Here is an 18,961-nt window from a genome sequence, read left to right on the forward strand (position 1 = left end):
ACTGCATAGCAGGAGGTGAGTGGTGGGCAAGCAAAGCTTCATCTGTATTTCAGCTGCTCCCCATCGCTCACTTTACTGCCTGAGCTCTGCCTCCTGCAGGTCAGCAGCAACATTCTATTCTCTTAGGAGTGTGAACCCTACTGTGAACTGCAAGTTCAGGGGATCTAGGTTGTGCACTCCTTATGAAAATCATCCCCAAACCATGCCCCGACTCCAGTCTGGAAAGATTGCCTTCCACAAAACTGGTCCCTGGTGCCAAAAAGTTTGGGGACCTCCGTGATGGGGAGGCCTGGTTGCCAGTAGAAGCCAGTGCATGGTCACACTGAATTTTAAAGCAGGAGGCTTCCTGCCTGAATCATCCAAGGTTTACCAGGATTCTTCATTCCGTGTCACCTTGCCCAGCCTGGCCTTTCCCAGTGACACTGTGCTACAACCACACTGGCCCCCTGCCGCCTCTAAGCACACCTGCCTTGTGCCAGCCAGTGGGCTTTGCACCTGCAGAGGGCACACTGACAGTATCTCATAGACACACACTCTCACTGTCGTATCTCATAGACACACACTCTCACTGTTGTGCATACTCACACCTTCAATGTCCTCCCCAGATTCCACCAGACCATACTTTCCCTTCCTGGGTCACCTTCTGAGTCCCTTCAGGTCTCCTCCTGGAGGCCACTCGGCCTCCCTGTAGCCCTGTCACTTGCTCCTTCCTGCCCTCCCTTTGGCATTGGACTCCTTTGCATTCCACTAGTTAATCATGGACTCCTTTCCACTTTGAGCTATCTCATGAGTGCACATTTTTTTTCTCTCTAAATACATGTTCCTAGAAGGAGCTTTTGTGTGTCAAGTGCAAATCACACAGAATCGGGTACTTCAGGAAATACTTGTTGAAAGAAATGACTTCCTTAATCTAAAAGCACTGCCAAGAAATACTCCTCTTAGGGTTAAAGCTGTTTAAATGTTTGATTTGCTAACACAGGAGAGTTTCACCTTACATTTCCATTTCCTAAGGTGTCATGAATAATGAGAGGGTTTTTTGTTTTTTTTTTAGAGGCAAGACTTAGATCAGTAGTTAAGACTCTCTGTAATTCTGTTTTGTTTCATGAATGAATGTTTGAAAACCTGGGAGATTATCCAATCCCAATTTAGAATGTGCTATCCATCAAGAGTGAGAATGTACAGAAACACGAATCTGACGTGTACATTTAGATTTATGAGAACTTAAGAATGTAAAGCTGATATAGGGAAAGATTAACGTAAGTTTAGAGGGTCTACAGTCCCCCACAAAGGCTTCCCCTGTGGCTCAAATGGTAAAGAACACAGGAGACACAGGTTCAGCTCCTGGGTCAGGAAGATCCCCTGGAGAAGGGATTGGCTACCCACTCTAGTATCCTTGCCTGGAGAATCCCATGGACGGAGGAGCCTGGAGGACTGTAGTCCATGGGGTCACAAAAGAGTTGGACAGGACTTAGCAACTAAACAACAGCAACAAATGCTCCCAAATCAGTTCTGCTGATGCTCAGCATTGTATCCAATGAGCATTGATGCCGTTCCTTGGGCTGTGCCTCCCCTCCCTGTCTTTCCTCTCCCTTGGGGCGAGGTCCTATTCATGAAACAACTGAAAACTACATGACTACGCAGAGGTGTGGAGATGTATTGGTGTGGCCACAAAGTTTGCTTTGGGTTGTTTGTTTTGTTGTTGTTGTTGTTCGATGTTACAGAAAAACCCAAGTGCACTTTTTGACCATCCTAATAGGTGTCACAAACAGTGTAAAAGATAATAACCAAGGCCTTAAATTGTCCAAGTGGGAGTATACCATAAAAATGTGAAAACTCTCGCATAGAGTCAGAGTACACACATATATCAATATTTAGCACAACAGCAAGGACCAAGGAGTGAAGCTGATTTGACCATTAGGAGTTAAGAAAGAGAACAAGAGAAATTAGAGCAGCTATGAAGTTCTGTGCAATTCTGATTGTGATATGGATTTGGCGTAACTCTGTTTAACCATTCACGCACTTGCCCTAAACCAGCAGGGATCTGTGAAAATAACTAGAGAAGGAATTACCTTATTTCTATTTTTTTCTGGGTTCCATTCGCAAGCATTTGGAACTTTAAAGTCGAGTTTCTCAAATAAAGTCTATAGATTTTGTGACAACGCTGTTTGAAAAACTCTTCTTGAGGAAGGCACTGTGTTCACTCTCTTGATCAGGTGGAAAAGTTTGGGAAGGCTCTGAACTACGCAGAAGCAGCCTTGTCATTCATCGAGTGTGGAAATGCTATGGAACAGGGCCCCATGGAGTCCAAGTCTCCTTACACCATGTATTCAGAGACAGTTGAGCTCATCAGGTAAGCACTGCATTTCCTTGCAAGCGGGTGGGGCAGGCAGCTGGAGGGAAGAATATGTGTGTATAAGTACCATGAACACAGAAACAATCACACCATCTGGGTCGAAACAGTGAGCAGGCCTGCCACTGCAACAGCAAGCAGGCGACTGGAGGGTATTCGAAAATGGTTTCCGATGCTGTCGGATTCCGTACACTGGGCTTACTGTGAGCAGATGCGGTATATGAGAGTGACAATGTAAGAGAAGCCACAAGGAGGCTTCCTGAGAGCTTTTGTAATGACGGGGGGGTACATATTAAGAGAGCGCTGCACCTGAGCATGAGGAAACAGGTCTTGCCTCTAGAGCAGTGGACAAAATATGAGGAGGATAAATTCTACCTTGAACCGTGCCCTGAAAGAGGGTATTCGGGAAAGAAAAGAGAGGAGAATTCATCATGAAACAGTCATGCGTCTAAACCTGTGGATGTGGCTGCCCTCAAGTATCTTTATGAAGTTGGTTAAACCTGAAATGTGGGCTTCCCTGGTGGCTCAACAGTAAAGAACCTGCCTGCAATGCAGGAAATGCAGTTTTGACCCCTGGATCGAGAAGGACCTCTGGAGAAGGGAATGGCAACCCACTGCAGTATTCTTGCCTGGAGAATCCCACGGACAGAGGAGCCTGGCAAGCTCCCGTCCATGGGGTCGCAAAGAGTTGGACACAATGGAATGATGAATGCTTTCACTTTCAAACCGGAAATGTACAATGTAGAACTATCTGTGCTATAAATAAATATCTATTATATTTATTCTTGGGAGACAAAAAAAGATCACACTGTCAGCTACCAAGAGCCAGTGTTCATCCCCCAAATAAGATGGACGAGCTTGCAATGTGTTTTGGCATCACCTGCCCCCTTTGATCTCTGTGTGAGTGAGGGTTGGGAGGGCGGCTCCTCCAACCCCACTAGCAGGAAGGAAGCTTTGTCTGATGGAGACATGAGTTGCCGACTTCACCTGCTGGGAAGTGGCAGAATTTGAACTCTTTTCACCTCTGTGCTGTGGTTTTATTATTATTATCTGATTCAATATTATTTAGACTTGTATAATCCAAATTCTAACTCCAATCAATAAATGATTCATGAGTATTTAATAACAGGAAAGAAGGCGCAAGGGGATTTTAGGAAAGGAAACCCATCCTATGATGCTCTGTCTGAAAAGGTACTGGCCTTGCTCTGGTCTAAGGCTTGGACCTGAGCACCATCCCCCAGCCTGAGTTCGGGCCACGGTGCAAACAGACTCAGGCTTTGTGCCAGGGGCACAGCAGGGCCACAGGCGGGAGACGCCTACCTTCCACGGTGGTTGCGTGGAAAGGCACATCCTTCATGCTGCTAATGAACCATTAAGGGAATGTCACCCATTAATCGTTCTGAGAGAGCCCGTGTCATGTTTTATGTCTGTAGCTGGCTCAGCTGCTTGGAATAGCATCTAATATGCACTATATGAAATAACCCTTCCCAAAATTAACTTCAAGAGATTTTTCTAGTTCTGGGATTCTAGACCACCTGAGAGTAACTGTGTCTCACCATGCCTCACTATTCCAGATGGACAGTTTCTCATTTCCTCGTGGCTGGGCTGGGTATTCGTCGCTGGGCACGGGCTTTCTCTCGCTGTGGAAAGCAGGGCCTGCTCTTCGTTATGGGGTGTGGGGCCTCTCCTCACCGTGGCTCCTCTTATCTCAGAGCACGGCCTTAGTTGCTCTGCTACATGTGGGCTCCTCCCAGACCAGGGCTGGAACCCATGTCCCCTTCATTGACAAGCAGATTCTTAACCACTGGACCTCCAGGGAAGCCCTGGAAGATTTCTAATTATCCTAAATTTAATCTTCTTGGTATGCATTGACCCAAGTCAACGGTGTTTTCCATCACTCTTCTTCGGGATTCAGGAAAGGATGACGGCCTTTGAAATTGTCATCCCAACATCAAGAACACATCATCTGCAAAACGCACTTTTCAAGAATGTTTCGGAAGTCAACGCTGTCCAGCCCTTTTTCTTATTAAAATATTTCTACTACACCAATGCGCTGGTGATTCCTTCATACTGTCTTCTTATTTGGTACAGTATTTTGGACTGTGAAGAAAAGAAATTGCCATAGTAAAAGAGAAAAACTTAAAATTACTTTAAGAGATCTTGTTGCTGTTCAGTTGCTATGTTTTGTCCGACTGTTTGCAACCCCATGGACTGCACCATGCCAGGCTCCCTCGCCCTTCACCATCTCCAGGAGTTTGCTTAAACTCACGTCCATGATCTTAGTTTCTCATGGTTCATCCTCTGAATAAGGCACAGACGTGGATGCCCACAGGCAGGCAGGGGAGAAAGTGGGAGGAAGCAGACAGGCACAGGGCTGTAAGGTGTCCTAGGATGCAAGTGCCTTGAGCACAGGGGTGTGGGGGGGTTGCGGATCTGTTCGTTAATGTCCTCATAGCCCCTGGGGGAGCTCCTACAACATGGTATGTACTCAGTCAACAGTGCAGATCAGCGGGGCACAGGGCCTGTGGTGACCTGGAGTGTACACCGTCTGCTTAAGGCATTCACACTTTAAGAACAAACAAACAAACCCAAGCAGCAGTAATTGCCTGTTTCCATCAGATACCACTGGAGGTGCTGACATGCACACCCACTCTGCACCAGGGATGGGACTTTGCATGGGTGGAAAATACAGTCCATTTTTTAGATGATTGAGTAGAGTCCCTTAAGCTGCTCTGAAAACCAAAATAAGAGCTCTTCTTATCTGAGTTGGAAGATAACATTAATTTACTGCCTGAAACTGCATGTTGCCCACCAGGTCTGAGACTCCCTTCCCCCACTGAGAGACTCTGGGGAGCCAAGAGCACTTTCTTTGGGGAGGTGGGGTCCTGCCTCAGGTGCCCAGCTAAGGATGTGAGAGAATTCCTCTCTCCACCAAGGAGAAAGTGCCTGGGGCACACTGGCACGTGGAACCCCACCTCCTCAAATCAAAAATTCCACCATGTAGACTTCCTTGGAGGTCCAGTGGTTAAGACTCCATGCTTTCATTTCAGCGGGACATGGGTTCAGTCCCTTTTCAGGAAACAAAGATCCCACATGCCAAAATTTTAGGAAAAAATTATAGCACAAAGGCTCTGAAAATTAAATTGTAATTGGAACCACATCCCACAGAAGGAGGCTAGGACTTGCCTGCTAAACCTAAACAGGATGACTTGCTTTTAAAAGAAAATATTTAAACAGGACCCAGGGTCTTCTAACATGATAGGCAGAATGTCTAACATACAGTAGAAATTCACTCGTCATACCAAGAAACAAGAAAATCACAGCCAAGATGAGAAAGGACAACTGGTTGGCACCAGTAACCAGGACGAACCAGGTGTTAGAATTATCTGACAAGGATTTTAAAGCAACTATCAGAAAAATGCTTCAACAAGCAATTACAAATTCTCTTGAAACAAACAAACAAAAAAAATTGAAGTCTCAACAAAGAAGAAGACGTTATTTTGGAAAAGAACCAAATGGAAATTATGGAACTGAGAAATGTAACGGAAATATAAACCTCACTGGAGGGGGCACAGTAGCAGAGAAGCCATGTCGGAGAATAGAATCAGTGAACTTGAGACCAAGAAATAGAACCTACCCCCAACCTAAGCAACCAAGAAACCAGACTGAAAAAGAAGTGGAGAGCTTCAAGCACAATGACAATAGACCCTCCAGGTCGTCCTTGGGGTCCCCGAAGGAGAGAATGGAGCTGAAAGATACGTGAAAGAAGTAATGGCTAGGGCTTCCGTGGCGAAGAATCCCCCTGCCCGTGCAGGAGACATGGCTTCAGTCCCTGGTGCAGGAAGATGCCACGTGCTCCAGAGAAACTGAGCCCAGGAGCTGCAGCGGGAGAAGCCCTCCCACTCCAGCTCGAGAGTAGCCCCCGCTCACCACAGCTCGAGAAAAGCCCACGCAGCAAGAGCCAAAATCAGCAAATAAATAGAACTGTATTTTTTTTAAAGAAGTAATGACTGAAACTTGCCAAATTTGGCAAAAGACATAACCCTACGGGTTCCGGAAGCAGAGAAAACTCCAAACAGCCCAAAGCCAGAGCACTGCATGTCACTACACCATCAAAACTACGTCTCTGAAAACAGAAAACAAGCAGAAAGTCCTGAAAGCAATGAGAGAGGAGTGGCACAGCACCCACGGGGGACGCCGGTTCCGGCGCAGCGGCGTGCGGCCCAGCACCACGGAAGCCGGAAGTGGCATGCCGTGTCTCCAGCGCTGAAGGAGGGAAACCTGGCTAACCATGCACGTAGATTCAGGGAGGCCTCGTTCTTCAGGCATAAAGAGGAAATAAAAATATTCTCAGACTAAGGAAGATGAAAAGCTTGTATCTAACAGACCTACCTTTGAAGGCTGGCTAAGGGAAGTTTCTCAAACAGAAAGGAAGCGGCAGAAGAAGGAATCTTGGACCAATAGGAGGAAAGGAAAAGCAACAGAAGCGAAGAACTGTGGGCACGTGCGATAAACCACCCTCCTCGTGAGCTATATAAACCAGAGTGCTCAGTGATTGAAACAAAAAATATACCGCCATCTGATGATCAATGCACACTGTTACTTGCTCAGTCGTGTCCAACTCTTTGCGACCCCGTGGACTGTAGCCCACCAGGATCCACTGTCCACGGATTTCCCAGGCAAAAATGCTGGAGTGGGTTGCCATTCCCTTCTCCAGGGGATCTTCCTGACCCAGGGGTCAAACCCAGCAGGTCTCCCACATTGTAGGAAGATTCTTTACCACCTGAGCTACCAGGGAAGCCTGTCTGATGCTCAAGGCAATGTTATTTAACGGCATAAACATGGAAGTAAGGTTTCCGCTCTTCATGCAGAGTAGAAAATGTTGATACCAATAAACTGTGAGAAATAACCCTATGAAAACTAAACAAAGGGGATACACTCGAAAAAGGAGGGAGGTTCAAGAGGGAGGGAACGTTAGTATACCTATGGGTGATTCACGCTGATGTATGGCAGAAACCAAACCAATATTGTCAAGCAATCATCTTCTAATTAAAAATAAATAGATTTTTACACACTCGCCCTCTGCGATGGCCCACACTGTCTGTGGAGTGTGCTTTTCTGTGACTCTGAATACATCCATTTCTTACCTATCAAAAATAAACTTTTTAAAAGCACTACCAATCTACGTGTGTTGGAGACAATGTAATAACAGTTCCATTTCTTGAGCAACTTGCAACAAGCCAGCCCACTATGCTGAGAGCTTTACAGATACTGTTTCACTTAATCTCTACAGCGATGCTATGCGATCAGCAGTAAAGTACTCATCTTACTTTATAAAGAAGGGAAAGGAGGCTTAAAGATGTTAATTTGTGTAAGCTCCCATGACTAACAAGTGACTAACCTGGGATTTGAACCCAGGACTCCCTGACCATTCCCCAGCCTGCCTCAGGTCTCTCCAAGGATCTGCAAATAACCTGGTGTATTATTGGAGAAAGGAATGACCATAGACAGCTGGTTCAGAGAAAAAGTGAGATTGAGTAAAGTTCATAAAATCTGCTAGTCATGCATCCAGGACAGTTATACTGCTGTCAAAATAAGAGTTTTGTAACAATCAAAAAAAAAAAAAAAAAGGTAAACCCACGTATTCATCTGAAGACAAAGAGTAAACATTTTTCTGGAGATTGGTCTGAAAGGGTTGAACTTTACCAACATCTTCTCAGCCACACAGCCATAGATCAGAATTTGTAAAAATGGATGCATCACCATATATGTGGGTAATGCTTGAATGGATAACACTCTTGACCATCTGTAGAATTTGGACTTGTAATGTTATAAAGCAGAAAGTAGCTAGATGGTCATCAAAGTCATTTTGTTCTAGTCATGACAGTAATGTCATGGTTAGGGGAAATGGGGCAACCTCAGCTGGCTTTCAAGAAAGAACTGTCAGGCCTTCCGCGTGGCTCCAATGCAGGAGACAGGGCTTCAGTCCCTGGGTCAGGAAGATCCCCTGGAGAAGGAAACAGCAACCCACTGCAGCATTCTTGCCCGGGAAGTCACACGGACAGAGGAGCCTGGTGGGCTGAAGTTCACAGGGTCACAGAGTCGGATGTGCGTCAGTGGACTACGTAACAATAAAATCAGCAAGCACCATGAAGAGCTAACAGAACTGCCATCCCCGAAGATGGTCCATGGGTTAGTAAGAAAGCTTTATTTCTTTGTTTTCCTTTCCTTTTTTTTCTCTTTTAAGGTATGCCATGAGACTGAAAACCCACTCAGGCCCCAATGCCACACCAGAGGATAAACAGCTGGCTGCATTATGGTAAGCGCATCATATCAGCTTAGAAGAGCCTCCCCAGCCTCTGCGCTGGCGAAGCTGGTAACCTGGTGCCAAAATGCGTGATGTGTTCACAATGCTTCTAACACACCAAACTGAAGGCATTTCTCGAGGTAGTCATGGAGAGCCTGCACCCTGCTGCCCTACGCATGAGGTGAATTCATGACTAAAAGTGAGCAGGTCCGCGACACAAGGACTCGCTTTCCTCTGTGTGTGTGTGTGTGTGTGTGTGTGTCTGTGTGTCTGTGTGTCTGTGTGTGTCTGTGTGTGTGTGTCTGTGTGTTCTAAAATCAGGTAAGTTTGTATTTTAATCATTTGAATGGGAACTGTGCCCGATGTAATCTCTCATATTTAACATTTTGGATGCAATCAGAATGATTCATCTGTCTCTTTGCGTGTGGGATTAGTAGGGCTGAGTCAAAACAGCGTGTTCAGGTTCTCAACACGTTAAACTGAGGAGCCATTCCTTCCGCTTTGATAGTCAAAGACTTTATAAATGTTAATCAACATGTAACAGGTTTTTTTCTATAATAACAGAAATGGTAATGATTATGTGATTATAATAACAATAATTTTCCCCATGACATTTCCTCAGGGCACTTCACTGTTAGCGCCTGCTGTGATAAGGAACCAAAATGTCTCTATCTCTGACGGTTCATACTCCACCCTAGACCCTGATTTGCAAGTCGTAGAACTGAATCTCAAAATAGTAATAGTAATAATAACAATAGTGACACAAAAGAGAGGGTCTCTGATAGTTTTCCATCACCACTTCATGTAGAGTTTGACGTGCTATTACTCAGGGATATGTTGTATTAATACAATGCAGGGAATGAGTGCAGCCAATATTCTGTAATAACTGTAAATAGAAAGTAACCTTTAAAAATTGTATTAAAATAAAAATAAATTTTAAAATTTAAATAAAAAAATTAAATTTGAGACCATTAAGTTGTATTTTCTAGGTTGGTATTCTACTCTGTCAATACCATATCTGAGTTAGCCAATAATTACGAGTGAAAAGCACCAAGAAGTAGTTGATATGGCTCGGGAAATGCTTCCTATGCTCTTTTCAAACTTTAACTTTCATGCTAGGATTAATAAATTAACTATGATTAGTTCGTATTATATAAGAGGGATTACTGCTATGTAAATAACAAAGATATAAACTATAAAATAAAATAATAACTGCTCCCAGCATAATTTTTAATTATTTATAAAACACATTCATATCTGTTACTTTATATGAACTAATTATAGTCCAGTAAAGTAGGGTTTTTTTACTTTTTATTTTATATTGGAGTATAGCCAATTAACAGTGAGTGATGTGATAGTTTTAGATGGACAGTAAAGGGACTCAGCCATACATATACATGTATCCACTCTCCCTCAGTAAACTAGCTTAAAAGTGAAGGTGACAAAAACAGGTAGAAGGGCTGTGCTTTCAACAAAGCCACGACCCACGGCCAGAAGTTCAAGATGTCCGAGGAAAATTAGAGTAAGGTAGTTCTGCCCTGAAGTTCACCCAGAAAGCAGAGAGCGCGCTGAGCTAGAGCTTCTCACTTCTCTAGTGGAGAGCGACTGCCCTCTCGTGGTGGAAGAAGGCAATGCCAGCTGCTTAGTCCCAACGGAGAAGCAATAAAGCTATTCATTTGTACTTATATTCTTTATTTATATATACACAGTTTATTGATTCATATTTATACTTATATTGTTTAATATATATGTTGTTTATACATATTATTTATATGAAGGGATGTTTTTGATGGAGTTACCAAAATTTTGAATCATATCGAACCAATAGGAAGGTCAGATACCTATGTATAGAAATGTTTAATATATATATGATCATGCTAGGAACATTGAGTGCATTGGAACAAGATTGTTGGTACGGGGGCCGCTCATTTGTCTCTCCCTGCTGCAGTTACCGATGCCTGGCTCTCCTGTACTGGAGGATGTTTCGACTCAAAAGGGATCACGCTGTCAAGTATTCAAAAGCACTTATCGACTATTTCAAGGTACTGTCTGGCTAACGGGCAGAATGTTGTACCCAGCTGTCTCCCTGTCAAGGACATGTTCAATGCAGAGTCCACTGATTTGGGGCTAACACAGGAGCCGTCTGGTATCTGCACTAACCCCCATTTACGACCTACTCATGGCATTCAGGGCTTAGAGAATAGCCTGAGAACCCATCTAATTTATCCCCTCTAGTGCCCCTAGAGAAAGAAGATCCTGTTACCCATCCCAGCATCCTAGGAGGTCCATCTTTATAGCTAACATAAATTCCTCGTGTTCATGCAGAGTTTCTTCCTCTTAGAAGTAGCTCCTTAGAAGTAACTCCTCTTTGCTATCTCCAGTCACTAATTTAATTTTTAATAAAGGTGTTATTTTAAATGATAAGAAATGGCTTGGTAGAACCCAGAGGCACTGGAATAGCACTGTGCACATAAAAGGATAGAATTGGAAACTGCGCTTTTTTATGGAATGAAATCATTTTCATTGGGAGAATGAAGAAAGAGGACGGGAGACAAAAAAAAACCCCTGATGTTCTGCTGTGAAGTGTACCTGACATAATTTATTTGAGACTTCTGGCCTCTTTGCTGTCCATTTGACTGTAGAAACAAGAAATTATACCATCTCTGCCTCCACCAACTCTTTATCAGATACACAGCCATCATTTTACATTTGTTTTTGGCTGCACTAGGTCTTCGTTCCTGAGTGGATTTTCCTCTAGTTGCAGCGAGCGGGGGCTACTCTTCCTTGAGGTGCCCAGGCTTCTCACTGCGGTGGCTTCTCTTGTTGCAAAGCACAGTGTCTAGGCGCCTAGGCGTCAGTAGTTGCGGCTCGTGGGCTCAGAAATTGCCGTGCACAGGTTTTTCGTTGCTCCACGCCCGGGGCAGGAATCTTCCCAGACCGTGTCGCCCCCCCCCCCCCCCCGCACTGGCAGGAAGATTCTTGTCCACTGTACCACCAGGGAAGTCCCCAGAGTCATCATTTTAGATCTTTAATCCCCAACCTCCACTTCTTGGAGATGATTTCTGGTGACCCGGCTGTGTTGGAGGTCCATGTCCATCAGATAGCCGGGCCGTGCATGTAGAGTATCCAGGTGCTAAGCCAAAAAGGTAACTGTCTTAGTCCACTGACAGTCGTGGGTTATAATGACAAGTACTGACACTTAAGAGTCTCTCTTTACTTTGGGTGCCTAAGTTTAAGTCGTTTTCAAAAATTTAGAATCTAAGAGCTATTTTGGGCTCCAAAATCACTGCAGATAGTGGCTGCAGCCATGAAATTAAAAGACACTTGCTCCTTGGAAGAAAAGCTATGACCAACCTAGACCATATTAAAAAGAAGAGACGTTACTTTACCAACAAAGGTCCATCTAGTCAAAGCTATGGTTTTTCCAGTGGTCATGTATGGATGTGAGACTTGGACTATAAAGAAGCTGAGCATGGAAGAATTGATGCTTTTGAACTGTGGTGTTGGAGAAGACTGTTGAGAATCCCTTGGACTGCAAGGAGATCCAACCAGTCCATCCTAAAGGAAATCAGTCCTGGGTGTTCATTGGAATGACTGATGCTGAAGCTGAAACTTCAGTACTTTGGCCACCTGATGTGAAGAACTGACTCACTGGAAAAGACCCTGATGCTGGGAAAGATTGAGGGCAGGAGGAGAAGGGGACGATAGAGGATGAGATGGTTGGATGGCGTCACTGACTCAATGGACATGAGTTTAAGCAGGCTCAAAGTGATGGACAGGGAAGCCTGGTGTGCTGCAGTCCATGGGGTTGCAACGTGTTAGACACAACTGAGTGACTGAACTGAACTGACTGAAGAGCTATTACTTAAGAGTTATTATAGTAAAGCAAAGCACTTGTATAAAGAAGGAATCTGAACTCTAAGACACAGAACTTTCAAGAGATCCAAGTTCTTAATGTATGTGGATTGTCCGTGAAACTGTACAGAATGAACAAAGATCATAACTTCAGAATCAGAACTCCCCCTCCAGAAGTTCCTGGTAGATACCCTAAATCAAAGCTACTTCAATACTACTTAAGTTCAGAGATTATGAAAACTTTAGGAAACAATGATTGGTGTTAGTTGCTCAGTCATGTCTGACTCTGTGATGGCTTAGACTGTAGCCCTCCAGGCTCCTCTGTCCATGGAATTTTCCAGGCAAGAATACTGCAGTGGATAGCCATTGCCTTCTCCAGGGGATCTTCCCAACCCAGGGATCGAACCCAGGTCTCCATTATTGCAGGCAGATTCTTTACCTTCTGAGCCACCAGGAAACAGTTGGTTCATAAAAAATAAGTTTCATCAGTACAACTGGCTCTGAAAAACAGGACTTTGCCCCTACCTGTGTTTTTTACAGTCACGGGACCTCAGTTGTAGTGAAAGAGGCCTGAAGGCAATGTTGCACAATTCCCATGTGTAAGGCCATTTCTTACCATTTTGATAACACCTCCACTAAAAACTAAAACTCAGTCACCACTTCATAAAATTCTTTTTAACCAAAAGAAGCATTTTGTCTCTGGGGAACCAAGCTGAGGCTATTATATTTTCTTGTTTCTGGAAGGGAACATTGACATCCGTATTATAAAGACCATTTTTTTCCTAAACAATCTCACAGATTTGTGTCCAAGAAAGCTTCACTGGACTCTCAGGGAGGAAATCTCTCTGTACATTTAGAAACTTCCCTTGCCGCAGGCAAAGTGTCTTTTAAATGCCTGATGCAAACAACTGGCTCAGGCAACAAATCCTAAATCAGGATATTTAAATAAATCAGAATTTTTGAATTCAGTCTCTGTTAAGGAAATACATTTAATCTATTCTTTTAGACATGTTCAAGAGCAACGTCCTTTAAGAGAAATACTTTAAAGCTTCCTAAGTTAAAACAGTAACAGTTGATGGTCTCATATATTTTCAGGCATTAAATGTTATGTCAACAGTTCTGCAAATATGCCCTACATTTAAATATAAGATGTTCTCAGTGTATGTGTGGGAGGGGGGTTGCCTGCCACCTTACTGTCCTGCAGAGAGGAAGCCAATAGCCTAGTAACTATGACTTCCCAGATCCAGTTTCTGTGACCCTGCATTTTATCTACAGAGTCTGCCATTGCTTCTCTCAGTGGTCAACTAAGAACATGTTATTGTGGGCTGTTTAAACTCAAGCAGATGGTACTCACTGTCAACATTTTTGTTTTCTTGCAGAATTCATCTAAAGCTTCCCAAGCCCCATCTCCATGGGGGGCCAGTGGAAAGTAAGTTCATTTTTGCAAAGTGAAGGTGATAAATGAGATGTTGCATGAAGCTGAGCAAATGCTTTCCCATGGCTCAGTGGTAAATAACCTGCCTGCCAATGCAGGATATGCAAGAGACGGGTTGGAGCTCTGGGTCGGGAAGATCCCATGGAGGAGGAAATGGCAACCCACTCCAATATCCTTGCCTGGAAAATCCCGTGGACAGAGGAGCCTGATGGGCTACAGTCCATGGGGTCACAAAGAATTGGACACAGCTGAGTCCTCCCACCCCAAAGACACACACACACACACACACACACACACACACACACACACGAAGCTGGGCAACGCGTACTGTTTACAGTGCCCTGAGGGGCCGCCCTGCCTCACCAGGTACTAACCTCTCCACTCTTGTTTTTCCATGCTCTCCCCTTCCAGGAGTACTGGGACCCCATCCCCCATGTCTCCCAACCCATCCCCCACCGGCTCCGTGGGCTCTCAGGGGAGCCTGTCCAACAGCAACGCCCTGTCCCCATCAACCATCGTCAGCATCCCGCAGCGCATCCACCAGATGGCGGCCAACCACGTGAGCATCACCAACAGCATCCTCCACAGCTACGACTACTGGGAGATGGCGGACAACCTAGCCAAGGAAAACAGAGGTGCCTGCACCTTGGGGGAGCTGTGCGTGGGTCAGCCACAGCTTGGGGAGACAGCCTGATCCTTGGGCGTCGCTGGGCGAGACTGCATCATGCACCCAAATAGAAGCTGTACTTCTCCCCCTACTCAGCACTTCCAGTGCCTCTGCCTATCTTGATCGTTCCTGCGGGAAAGATAGAGATAGAGACGGGGCTAGAGATGATACAGGAACCAATGATATAGATACAGGTTATATAGATGGGCACACGTATGTTTTTCCTTTAGACAGTGAGGTCCTTGAAGGTAGGGATGACATTTTATTCAACTTTGTAACCCTAAGACCTGCACAGTGCCTAGAACATAGCTGGGGATCTGAAATGCCGCATGAATGAATTAGCTGACGAGTATGAATGTTCCTGGGCTTCCCAGGTGGCGCTAGTGGAAAGAACCCGCCTGCCAATGCAGGAGGCACAAGAGACACAGGCTCCATCCCTGGGTCAGAAAGCTCCCCTGGAGGAGGGCATGGCAACCCACTCCAGTGTTTTTGCCTGGAGAATCCCTGGACAGAGGAGCCTGGTGGGCTGCAGTCCATACGGTCTCAAAGAGTTGGGCACGACTGAAGTGACTTCACACACACACACATGAATGTTATTGCCTATTCAAATGATAGCTGGTTACAACTGAAAAAAAAAAAAGGTTTTTATGGGTAAGTTGTATTTCTTTCTTTTTAATTAATTTTTATTGGAGTATAGTTGCTTTACAATGTTGTGTTAGTTTCTGCTGTGTGGATATATATATCCCTGTTTATCTGGTTTCCTTCCCATTTAGGTCACCAGAGAGCCTAGTAGAGTCCCCTGAGCTATACAGTAGCTCTATTTCTTTTAAATAATGTTTGTTTTTACTCATAAAAGCATGTTTAAACTGGTATGTATGTAACTATGGCTAAATTTGCAAAGTACAGAAAATAGAGAAAAAAATTTTTAATTATCAGTAATCTTATCACCGGCTTCCCTGGTGGCACAGTGGTAAAGAACCCACTTGCCATGAAAGAGACCTGGGTTCGATCCCTGGGTCAGAAAGATCCCCTGGAGAAGGAAATGGCAACTCACTCCAGTATTCTTGCCTGGAAATTCCGAGGACAGAGGAGTCTGGTGGGCTGCAGTCCCTGGGGTCACAAAAGAATCGGACAGAACTTAGCAACTAAATCATTGTTCATATTTCTGATTATCTTCTGATAGGAGGAAGTTGTAGAAATAGAATGCTGAGATCAACAGGTATAGATTCTTTTAAGACATGCATTGTTATGAAAGAAAATGAAGTGATAGTCGCTTAGTCATGTCTAACTCTTTCCACCCCATGGACTATAGTGTGCCAGGCTCCTCTGTCCACAGGATTCTCCAGGCAAGAATACTGGAATAGGTAGCCATTTCCTCCTCCAGCGGTTCTTCCTGACCCAGGCATCGAACCCAAGGCTCCTGCTTTGCAGGCAGATTCTTTATTGTCTGAGCCACCAGGGAAGCCCTGACTGGTATATATGTTATTAATGTTCTCCCTACCAAGTTCCTGCTCTTTCTCCAGTACTGAGTGAGAGTTTTGTTCCCATGGTAACGTGCTTCTGAGGCTAAGACGGAGGAGTTCATGATGAGATGAGAACCAGTGGCACAGATAGGCAGCTGGGCCCTGAGTACATGAAACTGATCGTGTAACCAGATGGGACATGACAGCAGCTCAGGGATGGTGTACCCAGAAAACCCAGAGGGGAAGCCAAGGAGGTCAGTGCCAGGCGCCAAGACCAGCAGGACAGGCCCCCTAGAGGCGCTGGCACAGAACAGGATTTTGAAAAGCAGATAGTCGAGTAGCTGAGATGGAGTCGGGGTGGGTGTCCCAGGTGAATAAAAGAGCAGGGACAAATGCACAAAGGTTTCTATGGCCGGTTTGGGAGAACCTGAGCAGGCCAGGCTCCAGATGGTGTCACCAGCTGCCACCTGTCCCTCAGCAGAGCCACGCTTCCAGTCTGAAGTCCACCTGGCTTCCCCCAACCTGCCCCTCCTCCCCGGCTCTGCTCCTGGCTTCCTGCCATGCTGTCCTCCCTGCCACCTGGACCCTGGCTCTTCTCTGAGCCTCCCTAGCGGACCTCATTCAGCACATCCAGGAGCACCTTTCAAAACCTCCTCCCAGGTGGCTCAGACAGTAAAGAATCTGCCTGCAGTGCAGAAGACCAGGGTTCAATCCCTGGGTCAGGAAGATCCCCTGGAGAAGGGAATGGCAACTCACCCCAGTATTCTTGCCTGGAGAATCCCATGGACAGAGGAGCCTGGCAGGCTGCAGTCCCTGGGGTCGCGTGAGTCAGACACGACTGAGCGACAGACACTTTCCCCAGATTCTTGCTTCCAGAGAGTGCTCTTCAGCGGCCCTGGTCGGTGCAGCGTGGCAGCCACGTGAATTGATTTGTCTCTGTCAGCCGCTAAACTGCAGTCTCTGAGATGGCAGAGCCTATGCATTCTTCATCTTGGTGCCCTCTCTGACTCCACCCTTGGGCCCCTAGCATAGCGCCTTGGCAGTGATACATGTTGAAAGCAAGGACAAACCCAGAGAAGGTTCACAGACTGGCTGGCAACCTCAGTAGAGATGCCTCAGAACCCATCTGTGAACAAGGACCTACACTGAGCACAGGGAACTCTACTCAGCATTTTGCAATAACCTATAAGGGAAAAGAAGCTGACTCATATTTAACATATGACTGAACCTATGCTGTACACCTGAAACTAACACAACGTTGGAAATTAACTCTTCTCCAATATAATAAAAATAAAAGACAGTGTATACAAGCTGATTGTTCCAAAAGCCAAAAGAGAAAAACAAACACCCATCCCTGATCTGCCTCCAGGAGCCTCAGACTGCCCCAGGGGCTCAGCACCTAACGCAGTTGAGTACAGTGGAAAGGCTGACAGAGCTTCAGGCCAAGTTCAGGCCAAGTTCAGGGTAACAGGTGTCACTGCGCAAAGGAGAATGCCGCCCGGGGAAGTCAGTTTTCCTTGCTTTCTGGCTGAATAGATGTCATTGGTTTGAATTAGAAGTCGCCAGTCTAGGGCTTCTCTGGACGTAGGTGAGCTCTCTGCTGGGGGGCTCACGTCATGTGATGGGACCGGGAGCTGAGCATGTATCCCCCTGACGACCCTCTCTGTTTCACCAGAATTCTTCAACGACCTGGACCTGCTCATGGGGCCGGTCACCCTGCACAGCAGCATGGAGCACCTGGTGCAGTACTCCCAGCAGGGCCTGCACTGGCTGCGAAACAGCGCCCACCTGGCCTAGACGCCTGCCCCCTGGCTGCGGCGTGCGCGCGTCTCCACGGATCGCCCAGCGTTTCTGGACACTGTGCTCCCCACGTTCCCGGCCACAGCATTTCTCGAAAGGCGGTGAATATTTTTCAGCATCGAACAGCAGTCTTTTCTCCCAGGGCATGTGTGTTTGTGTGTGTGGGTGTGGAATAAGCTGCCTGTGGAGGTGTGTAGGACACAACAGTTCTCTAGAACACGTCTTTGTCTAGTTTCCAGAATCCCGGGTTAGACAAAGTGATCTGACGTTTCTGATCAGAGAAAACACACACTCACACACACACACACACACACACACACACACACTTTCTAGTTCAAGCTAAACCGTGACTTCTTAGAATATTCAACCAAAATCTCATGGGTTAGTGAACCAGGTGCAATATAGCACACCAAAAGCTTGACTGCCAGTTAAGATGAACCCAGTTCTTATACTGTTGATTACTTTCAGTATTAATATACTTTTCTCCCATTATTTTTTTATTGTCTGTATTAATGGGTATTTGAATAATGAAAATAAGTCAGTTATTTTTGTGCTGGACGTTTACTAGATTGCATGTTACCAAATACCCTGCCTTTTGTCTAGTCCCTCCCCTCCTCCATCCAATTCTCCATCTAACTCTACTATCAACTGAACGTGTTAGACGCGAATGAATCGACTCCCATGGGCCTTCCCTGCCCTGCCCCCCAAAATAGTACGACCATGACCCTGACCCTGAGATTTGGTGGGAAAAAAAAACAAACCTCCATGTCTTTGAAAACTCACCCAGAAGAAAGCAGCAGCAGCTGTGTCCCCGGGCTCGGTGAGAAACAACCCTCTGCACCTGCCAAGAGCCCAGCCGGCACGTGTGTTTCTTCCTCTCGCCACTGTGACCCCAGGGGCTGTGGAGCCCCGTGGGTTTGTCAGCCGATACTTTTCAACAAGCCTTTTCTTTCTCTGAGAGCTTTCTTTCCCATGTTCTTGGCCAAATGAGGACATTGTCTAGGGTGTCCCTTCCATCGGAATCTGTGTCTGTTGCTTTGTCAGGCCGAGAACTGTTTGCTGCCGTGATTCTGTCTAATCCTCC

General features: G+C 45.7%; 1 protein-coding gene across 1 annotated transcript in view; it reads left to right on the forward strand.

The window, feature by feature from the left end:
• Positions 1–17,874, forward strand: part of AFF3 (ALF transcription elongation factor 3) — a 565,373-nt gene extending 547,499 nt beyond the window's left edge. Inside the window, exons 17-22 of the mRNA XM_068973380.1 lie at positions 2,214–2,350; positions 8,598–8,669; positions 10,606–10,699; positions 13,892–13,941; positions 14,359–14,582; positions 17,753–17,874. Coding sequence (XP_068829481.1) covers positions 2,214–2,350; positions 8,598–8,669; positions 10,606–10,699; positions 13,892–13,941; positions 14,359–14,582; positions 17,753–17,874 — 699 coding nt within the window. The remainder of the gene's footprint in view (positions 1–2,213; positions 2,351–8,597; positions 8,670–10,605; positions 10,700–13,891; positions 13,942–14,358; positions 14,583–17,752) is intronic.
• Positions 17,875–18,961: the final 1,087 nt, after the last annotated feature.

This window comes from Capricornis sumatraensis, chromosome 1 (assembly GCF_032405125.1).
Source record: "Capricornis sumatraensis isolate serow.1 chromosome 1, serow.2, whole genome shotgun sequence".
In the NCBI taxonomy this organism is placed as follows: domain Eukaryota; kingdom Metazoa; phylum Chordata; class Mammalia; order Artiodactyla; family Bovidae; genus Capricornis; species Capricornis sumatraensis.